This window comes from Sipha flava, unplaced genomic scaffold (genome assembly GCF_003268045.1).
Source record: "Sipha flava isolate LNK unplaced genomic scaffold, YSA_version1 73_pilon_pilon, whole genome shotgun sequence".
Lineage (NCBI taxonomy): Eukaryota > Metazoa > Arthropoda > Insecta > Hemiptera > Aphididae > Sipha > Sipha flava.
Window position 1 is genome coordinate 2,335,026 of NW_020273613.1, and position 15,973 is coordinate 2,350,998.

The window sequence follows — 15,973 nt, forward strand, 5'->3', positions numbered from 1 at the left end:
GACCTTTTTTCGGAGAAACTTAACCACGAATGAGGTGTACATAACTTGCGTATCTCTCCAAGTTTTAAAATTTTTCATTACTGATGGTGAAAAATTATTATACTCTTAAGATATTTTCTTTGGACCTTTATAAGGCCTAACATTGTTCAATCATATTCTGATAACATAGGCTGGAAAGTTTAAAGATGTTGTTTGAGCTATTTCATTTATCACTTAAGTCTCTTAAGTCATTATTTACAATTTTTTCGATTAAAAAATAAATAATTTTTATCACAATTACAATCATTTTTACAACCAAGTCATTAACATAATTAAATAAATAATATAATTAACAATAAATAGAACAAATAGTCTTTGAAATATATTTATTGTCTATAAAATAATTTATTTATATAGTTTAAAATGAAGTACCTACATATTTATTATTTATTGGTACGCTTTTGCATTAAAAATGTTAAAATGTCAATTTTTTTAAGTTTGTAATCTGAATATAATTTTGTTTTTTAATACTTCTCTTCTACGGATGTTTTCATTGTTTTTTTTTTCAATTAATTCATTTTTAAATCAATATTGATTTGAATTTCTATTAATAATCAAATAACTTAGTAAGGACGGGAGGTATAAAACTGACTATTGAAGTACGAGAAAATGTTCAACTCCGATCGTTATTTTTGAGTTATTGTCTAGTACACTAGCTCATAATTCTGGCCAAAAATTAGCACTAAAATCAATATATTTTTTTTTTAGTATATAGTCCCAAAAATCCATATTTATTATTACATGGCGCTCATGAAATTATTTTAGTAAATGCGTCTGGAACATAATTTGGGTTTAAATATGATGAACCAAAGAATTATGTAAGCCACCTTCCAATCCCAAAATCATTTTTCGAGTATTTTTTAATAAAATTTTATTTTTTTGCATCTATCTAAATAAACTTTATCTTAACCTGATGGGAAACTACGATTGAAAAACAAACGTAATACTTTTAGAGTAACTAACATCCTGTACATCCAAAATTGTACCTAATAGCTAGTTTTCATTGTTCACAATTTTGTGCGCTAACTAGCTACCGTAAATTTAAAAAATATATTAATATGTGCGCAAACGAGTATCCACCGCGGCGGTAGCTCGCTGTTCGTCATCTAGATCAGCGGTTCTCAATCTGTAGGGCGTGCCCCCCTCCCATAGGTCACATGATAAAACTTCAAGGGAGGCATGAAAATTTTTAAAAAGTAACTTAACATGAAAACGTTATTTTTGATTATTTATATTTAAGTATCTACTTCATAAGAATAAATTTAAAATTTAATATTTAAGAAAGTGAATATAATATAGGTACCTAATATAATTTGTTCTAATAATTTTAAATAATAATATTATTTTCCTTATAAATCAATTTGTTATTTATTCAAAACAACTTCATTGATTTTTATATTATCATATTTATCCGATAAACAGCAAAGAAGGTATGATTTTGATTGCTAAAAATTAGACCGAATCAGTAGAATAAATATCCAAGCAGGAAATCGGCTACTTGAAAAAGTGGAATATTTTAAATAATTAGGCAGCTCATTTAACCAAGGCAGCAGAATCATAGGAATAATATCCAGAATAGCATAGGCAAATTTAGCTTTCGTAAATAAGAAAAATTTTTTATGGTGCAATATATGAATTTTCGAGTGAGGAAACGCTTCATAAAATTCTCAAAGAGGATGAAACATGATTGGTCACATATTCAAGCACAAACATAAAATAGTTTATAGAATAATAGAAGGAAAAATTGAAGGTAAGAGAGACCAATAATGTCCAAGAACTTAATTTGTCAAGCATGGAACATGAAACATGGAACTAAAGCGGGTAGCTGGAATCAGGGAAGAGTGGAGAGCATGTTAAATCGATCATAAGGTTGAATACAAGAAGAGAAGAAAATATATATATATATATATATATTTACTAAAAATAATTAAATCTTATTATGTTGAGGAGGCGTGACAGTATAAAATAGTATGAAAGGGGGCATTTACCTCAAAAGGTTGTGAACCTTTGATCCAGATCTATTAGGGATTTTCTTTTACCAGCTCACAGACCCATTGGAAATAAAAACAGTTTTTTGTTAAAAATCGATTTCAGAATGATCCATTTCGACGAGGCTGATTTTGCATAAATATGTTCCGAGCTCGCACATACAAGTGCGTTAGTCTTTATTAATAGCACGAATGAAGCATGTTCTTATAGGCGTTGTTCTACAGCAGGAATGTCGGTCGAGCAAACAACGGTGGTGCTACGGGTAGTTCGGGGTTTGGCGGCAGATAAACAAGCCATACCTACCGTTTATAGGATACAAGTAGGAAAGTATTTTAAGAAAAAAAAAAATTATAACATTTTATTACATAAAATAATACAATATAAACGTCGTAGACTCAATACAAAAAAAATATATATATAATATATATATATAAATAAATAAATGAGTGAACGAAAAAAATAATAAATTAAAAAAGAAAAATTATATGATATTGCGTCGGTGGACGGTTAACGAATAATGGTTTGCTGGTGAGTGCGTTCGACCCTCCGAATGGTGGAAGACACTGGGAAAAGGGAGAATATATATATATATATATATAAAACAACATAGTACAGAGAGCTACAGGGAGGTCAAAAATCACAATTATATGTTTATCATGAGTCTTAGTCATTAATTTAAATAGTAATAATAATAATAATAATTATAAAGATAAAGTTTACAATTAAGTAACTGTTTACAAACACAATTTAAAATAAAACTGGTATTTAAGTAATACTTAGGTGAAAACTCATCAGGAAATTCAATGTTCATCAATTATTTGCAGCATCCATGTTCTAAAAAAAAAAATTAAAAAAAAATTACAACTCTTATAGAAAAACATATTGAGGTCCGAAAAAAATCCAACGATCAGATTTCGAAAACTTTCTTTGAAAAACTACAAAAACTCATATTTAATTTACTCGTCCCACTAAATTTCATAAGTTTTTTAACCCTGAGTTTTCATCACTGGCCGAACTAAATCCGTATTAAAATACGAACTAGATTAATATTCGCACGTAATAACTAAAAATGCTTATGTTCTCATTGATCAGGGTAGGGATGGTAGTCATATGATATCCATAGTATTGATTTCACACGCACGGTTTTATTAAAATTGCGATTACCTCACTCATTTTAAAAAAAAAAAATACCAATATATGAGTACAGTACCGTAAAAACTAAGTGTGTAGTATGCATTGCACTTAAGCCACGAGCCTCATGTTATATTATGGGACTCAAAAAATCTAATGACTGGAATGAAAATATCAATATATAATTTATTTTAATGAAACCAATATTATTAATTAACTTTACCAATACCATTTGCCCCGCACCCTTCTAGGTTATTGCATTATGATTAGGGACGTCAATATTTAGATTTTCACACAGGCCTCGAGTAGTTTAGTTACGGCACTGCCAACACAAGACTTGATGGTTTTTCAAAAACAAAAAGTACTTTCAAGTACTGATTATTTTATTTAATCAGTGCGTGTAAACACAATTAAGGAAAACACAAAATCCGACCGCAAGCAACTCACTTTTGGTTGTTGTAGGATCGACGTGTTTCTCGTGCCTTGGTTGGCCAAGAACGTGGTGACTGAGTCGTCGCTGTCTCCGTCTCCGTCGTCATCGTCATCACTGTCCGACTGGAATTCGTCGTCGTCGTCTTCGAGGTCACCTGTCATCGCGGCCTGCAAGTCATCAATGCGCTGCAACGCAAGCGCCAGGTCGGCCTTGACTGTGGTCACTTCTGACTCGGCTTGCTCGGCCCGTTTCTCCAGAGCTCGTTTCCGGTTCACGTCGACCGAGTCTTTGGACTCCCTCTCAGCCATCGACTCACGCGCCTCGCGCAAAGAACGCTGCATTTTGCGTACCGTCTCCTGGGCCGCATTCTCCTTGCACTGAGCAGTCTCGCGCTCGTTCTCCAGTCGTTCGGCCATCTCCTTCAGCCGAGCTATCTGCACTTCCAGCCGGGTCCTGGTGGTCAGTTCCAGTTGCAGTTTGGACTCGAGTTCGGTGACGCGCAGTTGCAAACGTTTCAGGTTCAACGATCCAGCCGGGTCGCCGTGCGTTTCCATATTGTCCAACCGGAACGTGAGCTCGGCCAGCCGCTCCTGCAGATTGGCCCGGTCCGTCTCCAGCTCGGCGATGCGGCTCGCCTGTTCCTGTTGCACCGTCTGCTCCACGCTCAACTGCTGCACCGTCCCCCGGTACTTCTTCAACACCTCGGCCAGTTCCTCCTCGTTCTCGTCTAACTGGCTCTGCAAGTGGTTCTTGTCCCGAGCCAGCGCTGATGCGCGCTCTTCCGCTGCTCGCTTGGCTGCCTGCGCTTCGTCCAATGAAGCCGTGACTTCCGCCAAATCTGTCTCGGCCATCGTCCTGGCCTTGATCGCCGAGTCTCTAGCGCTTTCCGCGTCCTCCAACTGATTCCGCAGCTGCCGCATGGCTATACGGTTCGCCTGGCTGTCACTTCGCTGCTCCTGCACCGTCTGCGCGTCACGTAACAGTGCTTTCAACTTCTTCATATCCCTCCGCAGCCGGGCGATGGACTCTTGGTCGTTCATGCTCCGGCACCGCTCCCTGTCCTCTGAGTCCACTAACCGTCTTTCCAGATCGTGGCGTTCCCTGATCAAGGCCGTCCTCTCCTCGTGCTCGTTTTCGATCTCGCACTCCAATGCTTTAATTTTCTTCGCAGCGGAACACCGGGTTTCCTCATTTTCTTGTTCTCTTTGAGCCAATTCTCGTCGGTGTTCCTTGCGTTCCTGTTCGAGTCCCATTTCAAGCCTGGTTTTTACCTGCTCCAATAGCTGCACCTGACCTGCCAGATCGTCTAGCTCTTCTTCTTGATCTTTGAGCTTACTCTCCAATTGATGTTTCGAACGCTTCAACGCAGCCACCTCTTCCTCAGTGTTACCACTGAAAGTCAACTCCTGCAATTCGCGATTCAAACTGACGACTTTCTGTTCCTTGAGCTCTAACTCTAATTTGATACTCTGTAATCAAAAAATTTTTATTTATTTATGTATATTAGAATATTTCAAGAAATAATTACGCTCAGCGATTGTTCCATTGAAAATTTATCCGACATTGCCATATCTTTTTCTCTGGCAATTTTTTCTCTTTGAGCTTTTTCCTTCTTTAAATCCTCCTGTAATGAATGCAACTCTAAATCGAACCTGAAATAACAATGCATAACTACGATTAACATAACACTGAACGTATTTGATAATTTAATGATATATATTTAAATACAACAGTTTATCATTTATTCACTATCAACAGCGTGTTCCGCGTAATATCATTAGTGTTTTGTTTTTATTTGACAGCTAAACTATAATTACTTTTCATGATAAGTAAGATTAGATATAACATTTATTTTTCCATACCACGCAAGCATTACAACACTAAAGTATAACAGTCTGGATAGTTATTATTATTTTTAATTCCTATTCGCTTACGACTACATGACAATGTAGTTTATTATATAAGAGAGAGCAACTCACTTCTTTTGTTTCTTTTCGAGTAAGTTATTTCTCGAGTTACTTTCTTCTAGCATGAGTTTAAGGTCGTTTGATTCGGAGTTTAATTTGTTAACTTTTCGTTTCCATTGAGCAACTATTTGACGTTGTTCTTCTACGTCTTCGTAAACACTAGCCATCTGGAAAATTATGTTCAATGAATTATTAATAATAATAAAATTGTAATATTATATTTAACTACAATTTAATTAAATGTATAAGTATACTCACTTTCTTTTCAAGCTGTTTTTTCATTGCTAATAATTGCTCCATGTCATCATTATGCTGTTGTTGCAGTCGTTTCTTAGCGTAATCCAACTCTCGACAAACTCGTTCGTATCTCCGTCTATAATACTGGTCACCTTTATCGCTATTCGCTACAGCACTATCATCGTCACTCATGGTTCCAGCTACAGATGATGAAGAGGACATCAACGAAGGATCGGTGGATCTCATGCATAGCAGTTGCATTTCCAACTGTTCATTCGTCTCGGTCAATTGATTTTTGATGGTTTGGGTTTCTTGTAGCTCTTTCTCGAGGCGTTGTCGTTCGGCCGATTCAAACTGCAGCCGCTCAGATATCATAGTTACAGTGGAATGCTCCTCGGCCAAGTCAGCCGTTGTTTCGGCCAACTGAAAGCAGCGCAAAAAGCGCAAATTTGAAATTAAAAAAAAAAAAAAACCATTTACCATACGAGATAACATAGAAATATGTATTATACTATATATTATAATATGTATACCTTATTTTCTTGGAGGAGTTCAAGAAGTTTCGCGTTAAATTCCGACGATCTGTGATCGGCGGCCGAGTGACAGGACCGATACGATAACGGCGATAAAGAACGTGAAATCGATCGCGACGGCGTAACGCCGCCGCCGTATCGTCTTCTCATTAATGCCGGAGTGAACATTGTGTTGTTACGGGAATGTATGAGAACGTTATGATCAATGTTTGGGGAAATGTCAGTCAGTTGAATGAAATAGGAGTTAGTCTATTGTTGATAGTTAGACTCGTCTTAAAATATCGGTCGCATAAAAATAGACCGGCCCCGGGAGGAAATTAAATGCATTTGGCCACAGGCCAGACAACAAACGGCAAATACTCGAATGCGAAAAAATAAAAATAAAATACACTGTGAAAAAAAATTGTTCACTTACCCTCTGTTCAAGTCTGTCGTTGTCCATTTTCAACTGCGACCGTTCTTGTTCCAACTTATCCACTCTACTCCTCAACTGTTCCAGTTCGTCCTGTAAAAACACAAAATGATATACTAACTCATACACCTATTCAATAATCACATCGCGATGGGTGACAAATGCACTCACCGATTTCTGCTTGAGTTCGTATTCGGTCCGGTGTACGTTTAACAGAGGCGTAATTCGGACCAACAATCGCCACCACGGCCAGTCCCTGACGATCATAAACTTTTTGACATTCCGCTGTATGCATCGTATCGCTATGTCGTTCACTTTGAGCTTAGCGTAATCTTTTCGGGCGAGATATCCACGGCAACGGGCTTGTAGAAGAGTGAAGATGTCTGTCAACTTTTCGTCTCTTTGTGATTCTAGAGTTTGAAGGACGGTGGCACGGAAAAAGATCTGATAAAGCAACAAAAAAGGATGGCAATTAAACTACGATTGTACAATTGGTGTTTTTTTTTTTTTTTTTATTCGTTTATATTGATATATTATACGCCATATGTAACACAAGAAACAATATGTTATTCGCCCATCGTCTTCGTTCCGTGTGAAATTACGCTATGCACTTTCAACGCTTTAAATTTGTCTCAAGTAAAGAATTCGTGATATTGTAAAACAAAAACAATTTAAGCCGCGCGGAAAAATAACAACACCAAACTACGATAACAATAACAATAGAACCGCGTTCAGTGCTGTTTTAATGTTCTAACGTGACACGTGCATCCACGACCGGTCGTGAGACATTAGCCCTAAATCAAAAGTGAAAATAACGGAGGCACGTGAGATGGAAATTAACAAACTTCCACATTCGTCAAAGACGTCGACGTTAATATGAAAAATCCTCATTATCCATAAAGCATAACACACACTCATCGTGGCTAATGTGTTCTTGATACGCAAGGTTAAAATTTAATACAGTTTTGTTAACATTAATTTTTTAAAACGTACTGAAACATGTGTGAATTTATAATTTCGAAATCTCAAAATATACGCAAAAGCCACAAAATTATGAAACATACAACCTAAAAGTGAGATTCCTATGCATACGTATAGACGCGCGGGCGACGCGGTGCGATTGAAATTTGGCCGCGCAGGTACAACTTTATTTTTTTTTTTTTTTATGTAAACGATTCCTATTATCACGGTGGACAAACGCGTCAGGCAACACGCGGCGACGGCCGCTTGAAAAACAGTCAAGATGCAAAAGCCGCACGATCCGAGAATCTGAAGCTTGATGAAAATGTCGAAATATACAGTTTGATATATATTTTACTTTATCCCAGTTCTATCTAAAAAATTCCCTGAATTTGGTTTCATCTTACCATAGATGTTTTTATATCCGGACACTAAAAAATTCTTCAGTTTTATTAGCTTTGAACATTTCATGAACTTTTTTTTTTCATTTGGCAATAAATATTTTATGATGCCTTGTTCTTCGTCTACTTCTTATAAAATAATTTGTTTTAAAATTAATTTTTGTTTTTTAATTACGGAAATGGAACATATGATGATAAATGGTAAAATGGTAACAGTCGAAAACACACAGCACAACTGTTTTAAACAGAAGAAGACTTGATACAACAGTGTAGTACGTGTCTAATTCTAATCCTGTAGCGTTATCCGCGTGTCTCTAGATGCGTGCATAGAAATTACACCATAATGCTTTTCACGTAGAAGAGATGGTTATCTTACGGTGAAAAAATTGAGATGCGAGCACTAAAATACATGTTGTGCATCCCGAACGTTCATCGCGTCACTACCCATGCGTACCTACGTCATCCTCACCGGAAGAGATAAACCTACAACCACGTTGAAATCAATTTGTAAACCGGACAATGAGACATCACTGTACACGATAACACGTCACTGTTATCATTGTAAAGCGATTCTGGGTATGGACAAGTTGTCTCACTCGTTTGGGGTATTAACTGTTGAGAGGAAATTATTCAGACACCCAACTAGGAGTGTATTTATGGGGGCCTCATAAATATATATATATATATACATATGACCTCAGCCCCTACCAGAAATTTCTGAGAAAAAAAATTTAAGTCTCCTTTACCCCTTTGTTTACTTTATTGTTTTAGTCAATAGCGTCGTTTGTAAATTTTTGTCGGTTAAGTTAGTTAAATATGTTTAAATTTGACGTATTTAATTTTTTTAAACGTATATCCACATAAGTAAGTGTAGCTAAATATTTAAATCATTTCATGCGCTCGTTTTTTTAGATTTGGAATAATACTGACAACATTTGAGTAAACTTGGCAGACAGAAATCGGTCCGCGAGCCTTAGGTTAGAGACCACTGATACATAATATTATTATTCTTTGACAATACTAATTTATTGATATTTTTTTTTTTCAGAGACACGGCCATTTCTTTATAAACTATATTTATAAAATACAAAAATATTTCAAGTATAATTATTTTCGATGTTATAATAAACAGTGACATTTTAAAATTAGTTTAAACAAATGAAGATATACCAAGGACTTTAATTAGGAAAAAAAGTTTAACAATACATAGGATGTCCCACATATATACACATTGCGATTTTTCATGAAATAACAAAGATAATCAAATGCTAATATTTTAAACGACTCACGAATGATTTTTTTTTTTGTTTTTAGATCTGTAAACTAAAAAAAATATATACATAATCATATATACGAAATCATGGCATCAATGAAAGTAATCAAATATTAGTAGTATATAATATTATAGTATTTTTATAAATTTTCTACTAAAACACAATCATTTAATTAAAATACGAATATTTGTGGTCCTTGTCATAAAAAAAAAATTACTTTCATCATTATCTTAAAAGATATAGCAATAGGAATATTTTCACGGGATACTGTACAACCTATTATTAGTTAATTTATCATGCGTTTAAAATAATATGTTATTAAAATAAAAAAAACGTCAAAATAGCGTATTGATAAATATTTGCTTAGGTGATTACATACGTTGTACAGAATTCATTAAATGTCTTTTTTGTTCGTTGTCGATACGTACACAATAGTTGCTATGATGGTTACTAATACTTGGTTAATTGCACTCTTATTAAATTCAAAGATATTTTTTGCCAACACTCCTAGACGTATTGTCTTCATTATGCATTGTTTTACGGATAATATAACTATTTAACTACTTAGCTACTATGGTATTTTATACAGTCACTATATTTTACACAGCGATATCCCCGTGTTTTCATACCATTTCGAACGCCTTATTCAAAACAAGTTCGATTCAGATTAGGCCATATAATGTCAATTGTTATTAACGATTAGTTTAAAATTCATACATTTCATTATATGTAGAAACCTAGAGTTCAAACTCCCTTATATGGTTTTCTTCGATTATTATAAAAATTAACATCAATAAGATAAACATTTTAAATTGTATATAGGTACACAAACAAGCCAATAAAAGTTTAAAAAAATCGTAACGGAAAAAGTTATCCCAAAACGTACCTAACTTTAAATCGATATTTTGACATTTATTTTCACAAGCAATAGTGAAAACTAAATAATATATTTATTATTTATAATTATTATAAATATATTATAATAAATATTATTAATTACATGCAATTAATATGATGGACTAATCAATTCAAATTAATACTTTAATTAATTAATTAATTATCAGTTTAACATGGATTCCTGGCTTACATTTTATAGTTACGCATAGTATTTTGTTTATCATACAACCATACGTGATTTTTTATTCCAGTAAATTTTTGTTATTCTGTAACACTTTTGGGTGGAAAAATACATACCAGGCCTATTACATACGTGTACCTATATACATTTACATTTAAATTTGTTGATGTTTAGAAGAAAAAAAACATTAATTATATTCAATGAAAATTATTTTAACTACATTATAATGGTGGATACCAATTAAGTATTTCAAGCAATAAAATTCTAAACCGTGGCCGTTAATATTGGCATTCGGTCTCCCGGTGAACGCTCCGAGGCCTATATTTAACACAACGGACGCGTAATTTTTCAATGTTAAAAAATGAATATATCCTAACCTCATACGTGTACATATAATGGTAATAACTAATGAGTTATAAAAGGCGGTTGGTGCTTAGAACTGATGAAGTTTTTTTTTTTTTTTAATATTAGTTCATACTTTATGCTCATACGTTCCATAAACGTTACTACGAATATCGTTCGTTTCAATATCGAACAATATTTTATCACTGGACACATGGAAATATCTAGGGAAAAAAAAATCAAATATACCCGAAACTATGTGTGAAAATATTCATACTACACTAAAATCTCATGAAGCTCAAGAAAAATAAAAATTAATGGAACTATGTTCTTTTGAAGTTGAATTATGAACGCAACGACGCATTTGAAAAAACCATCCATACGCGCATAAATATATTCACTTGTTTATTAATTTTATCTCAAACGAAAAGAGTCCAGTAGAATGTTCTATTTTAAGATACTTAATGAATTGGTATTAATAACATATGCCGTACATATCTTAATTATACATTTTATACACGTTGAAAACCACGGCTGTTGAAAGTTTAAGTTGTTTTTAAAGCAATAGAATTGTTAACGAGAAAAAAAATACCTCTGGAAGATACTATACTTATATTCAGATAGATATATTCTTTATGTTGTTATATTATATTGTTCAAATCAATAACATATACGCGTAACAGTAGTTCAGACGGTAATAGCGCACTTAAACGAATGCTTTCAACCCAAACGGCAACAAAATTCAGAAAAAACCGATATAATCGTCTGACACAATTTTTTTTTAGTTCGGTTTTACAACACATACGCGAGCCCCGTTATACACCGTAAACTCACATACATACGATTATTGCATATAAATAAATATATATTGTAGTTTATGTTTTCATGGTACGAGCTGTGAATAAATTATAATAACGAGTACCGTCTCTTATTCCGACTTATTCTACACGTCTTTAGACCGGCCCGCAAACCAGTTTTTTCTTTATTATTACTATTATTTTGCCCGGATTAATCCCGTCGATGGTCGTCTCTGTAACGGGAAATCGCATATTTGTTCTGGCACGCGAAACATCAATACATAAAAACTAATTGCACGTATATTGAACAAATAATATTACGTCGGCGCGCGCATTTCGTGATGAACACATCGAATAGAGCACGAACAATAGCATAACATCATTACCGCCGCGGAGAAGAGACCCTTGAAAAAAACGCGAGCGTACAAGTCTTGCCGTTGACGCGCATCTCTCCCACGCGGCACCAACATAATCGACCAACGAATTTCCCGCACGTCGTCGTATATACTCCACCGTCGTGTACCACATAGGCACCACAATTCAGAGGTTCTCAATCCGCGCTCCGCAGAGCCCTATGGTCCGACGAGAGTAATCTAGCGGCAATCCGGAGCACATCAGAACTAAATCGAGTTCAGATATTAGTTGAATTGTTATAAATTGGTATAAAATCGTCGTACGTCGTAAGACATTATTAAAACCATGCCGTCTGGACGTAACTTAACTAGTAAGTAAACCCACGGAGTTGATACGAAGCTCATACATGTACTAAAAATAAAACGCGAGCATAGAAAACATTTAATCACAGCAAATCGGCAGCGACGCGTAATTCCATACGAGTTATGGTTTAGATCCGCTACTCCGTTGTTTTTTCGCCATCTTAGGGTTCCGCGAACAAAAAAAAAAAAAATTTGAGAACCTCTGTAATAAATCTATTGTATACCTACTACGTAATAACAATATTCTAACTAGCGCGCACGCAGCAGCGACGGAGCAGCGTTATAACATAATCAACGGCAGTATTATTTCAATGTACCTTTTGTGTTCTACGAATAGTAAAAACGCACTCGAAACCAGTCTATGCGAAGACGATGATGGGTAGTGTATAAAAGGCGTCGGGAACGAAATCTATTCGATACGATTACCTACAGAGCCGCGCGGCGCCGTGAGCGGTTTCTTTCGCCCCGGTAAACATGCATGCGTACTTAACGTTTGTTGAACGCGTGGTGTGTATCACGTAAACGCGAAACTTTAAAAACTAATAGAGCGGCCAAAATTACTGCACGCCTTAAAACGTATGGTCGGCTTAATATTTCTAAACTATACGAGGCACGTTTAGTTTTGCCGGAACTATGCAGACGATGGAGACGAGTGGATGAACGGTAAACTTCATCAAAACAAACAACTTTCTGAAAACCTATTAAATGTTGAAACGCAGCGAGGTAAAAAAATTATGCGATTCCACAAACTGCGACGGTTATCCTACATCTAAAAGACTATAAAAATAACTAAGAATTCAAATAATTTGTATACGACATATTATTGATTGAACGATTAACGTACACATTAACATGTAGATATGGATCATTTAAATAATCTTTACATTATATATGTATATGTTATCGAAGCTGTATGTGTAACATAGTATATAGTAGGTATATATAAAATATTATCATTTTTGTCGCAGTTTCTATCGACCTTTAGACGAACAAACATTTAATCGCGGTTTATATACAGTCTAAACTAATGGTCATAATTTGGCAAAAGTTCATTGTATTTCATAATTGAATAATTGTTATTTTTTTAATATAGAACCAATGAAAATAATTATTAAATAATTATCATACGAAAACAATATGCTATCGTCAAACCGACCGTTAACCGCATAATACACGCGGTTGGCCGGGATCGCCGAAATCGTTCCTTCGCCGGGTAATGCTATTCGTCGAAATGACCTGGGGTGAACAACATTTCATCGGCGGGGTGAATCGACAACGGGTAATGCGTCGTTTTTGAGAGCATTTGCAAAACGAACAAAAACGCCGAGCCGGTGACGACAAACACTCGGAGCATCGGTAAAATAAATAGAATAATATTACGAACGCGACGTGTGTGTATTTGATCAAGTGAAAACGTCGAGAATGTAAATACGAAAACGGAAAAACGTTTTCGACAACGAACTGAAATGTCGACCGAAATGATTATTACGCACGAGCGTAAATGCGAGAAAACACGGGGAGAAAAAATATATATGAAACCATTGGAACGAATGTAAAAATGTCGCGGAAGGCGCCAAGCGCGTTTTCGATCGACGAGCCGCGCGTTTATGTCACCTAGCCGATCGCAATCCGAACGGAACACGACGGACGGGCGCGTGTACCTTGTTGCCGGTGTAGAAGCAGTCCTCGACCGTCTCCACACTGTTCGGTTCAGTGGACGAACACTCGGGTATCGGCGACAGGTACCCGTTGACGGCCTGCCCGGGCATCGTTACGTCGTTTCCTCCAAAACGACGGCGAACCGCTGCGGCTTCGGCCATGTCAGTGGTGCCGTCGTCGTGGTCGTCGGCAACGTCTTGGTGCCGCTTTGCGCTCGTCAAAGCGGGACAAGACGTGGACAGCGACGACGACGACGACGGCGAGGACGAGACGAACGTCACGAACCGTTCGAGTCGATCTTCCGCGACGGTGGCCGCGGGGGACCTGTCGTCCACGTAACACCCGTCCGATGAGGACGAGGACGACGACGACGCGATCACCGATTCGAAGCCGTCGTGTTGGCACTCGCCGAACACCCACGAGTACGGCACAGCGGTCGCGACGGACGTCGTGTCATCGTCGGCCACGGCCGCGTTCGTCTCCTCCACCGACTCGTAGCCCGAGCTGAGTGGCGACCCGGGCTTATCCGACTCGTCCAACGCGTCGGAGGCGACCGTGATAGAGGTTCCGAGGCATACGGACTTTTCCGAATCGGAACTGCTACCGCAGTCGGAACACATCGCGCTGTCTGCTCCGCCGACCGGGAGACGACCGGAAACGAACGACGAAGCGATCACAACGCGGCGACGGTGCAGCTCGCCCAACAGTTTCTCCTGTCTCCTTTTTATCTCGTACTTGACGACGGGCGGCGGCAACGGTGGCCGCGGCAACGCGCTACGGCCTCCCGACGAGGGGGGCTGTTGCTGCTGCTGCTGCTGCTGCTGCAGTTTCGGTATCCGAGTGGTCGCGGTGTTGGTGCGCTGAGGAGGCGCCGGCGGTGACTGGAATTTCTCCGATATCTTGGACACGGTCCCTTTGGCCACGACGGGCACGGCGGCGACGCACGGAGAACGGGACCCGGACGCCCGGAACCGGCCGCAATCGGTGCCATTTGAACGGCCGAGCAAAGCTCTTTTGGTCTCGCGCACGCGGGACCCTGCGGCGGCCGTAGCGGGCGGTGGCATGATCGCCCACGCCAACAGCAATGGGACGACGCGGTCCAGCAGCAGCGACGGTCCCTGCTGCGTCAACAGCAGCACTACCAAAAGCGAGGAACAGCAGCAGCAGAAACACCGCCACCACCGGAGCTGCGACGACGCTACTAGCATATGAACAGAACACTTAGGTCGAGCGACACGATCGCACGGCGCATCACGGCAGCAGAATTCGACACGCGATCACGACAACACAATCGGCAAGGTTGTACACGACACATCCGGCGCGTCCAGATCAACCGACCTAACTGTCCGTGCGTCCGGCGGCCGCGGCCAATGTGTGTGTGTGTGTGTCTCTTTCTTTCTCTCTCTCTCTCTCTCTCTCTGGTCATCCACCACGCCGCCACCGTTTCGGTCCATTCACGGGCGCTCTTTCGCGCTCCGTGTGGTGTTCACGTATCGAAAACTAGTTTCGCGCCCGAACAACGACCTTCGTACGCGTCGCGCGAGCTAATGACCAATGAAACGTACAACAACAACAACAATAACATATACACATTAGACACACCGACGAACCGTACGTACGATGTTCAAAACGACAACTGTCGTGCCGAAATAATGATAACGAAAACGAAATAATAAACAACAACAATAACGCCGCGTGCGAGCGTATACGAGGAGTATGGGGAAAAAAAAATCGTGACATTCCTGCGTAACGCGAAGACGACGTGCGTACTCGGGTGCTATAAATCCCCGTCGATTCCGTGGGTTTTCGATATATCCTCCACCACCCATAGAGGTGTTGTCCATCGTCGCTGACGTGTTCTACACCAGCGGTGCCCAACCCGTGGGCCGCTAGCAGCGTGGTACTGGGTCGTGAACCATATAATATCAACATTATCGTTGATGTTATCGGACTCTAAAATCGTTTTTTTAACTACACCATTAGTGCCATTCTAGTAAGATATTCG

General features: G+C 38.2%; 1 protein-coding gene across 4 annotated transcripts in view; it reads right to left on the reverse strand.

Moving 5' to 3' along the window:
- Positions 1–2,453: 2,453 nt before the first annotated feature.
- LOC112692311 (unconventional myosin-XVIIIa-like) overlaps positions 2,454–15,973 on the reverse strand; it is a 40,075-nt gene continuing 26,555 nt past the window's right edge. For 2 of the 4 annotated variants that reach the window (XM_025566938.1, XM_025566939.1), the window contains 7 exons: positions 6,913–7,185; positions 6,745–6,834; positions 5,818–6,219; positions 5,572–5,726; positions 5,121–5,244; positions 3,607–5,061; positions 2,454–2,862 (listed from right to left, as the gene is read on the reverse strand). In XM_025566938.1, coding sequence (XP_025422723.1) covers positions 2,839–2,862; positions 3,607–5,061; positions 5,121–5,244; positions 5,572–5,726; positions 5,818–6,219; positions 6,745–6,834; positions 6,913–7,185 — 2,523 coding nt within the window. In that variant the 3' untranslated portion in view covers positions 2,454–2,838. The other 2 variants (XM_025566940.1, XM_025566941.1) reach the window with 2 other exon arrangements.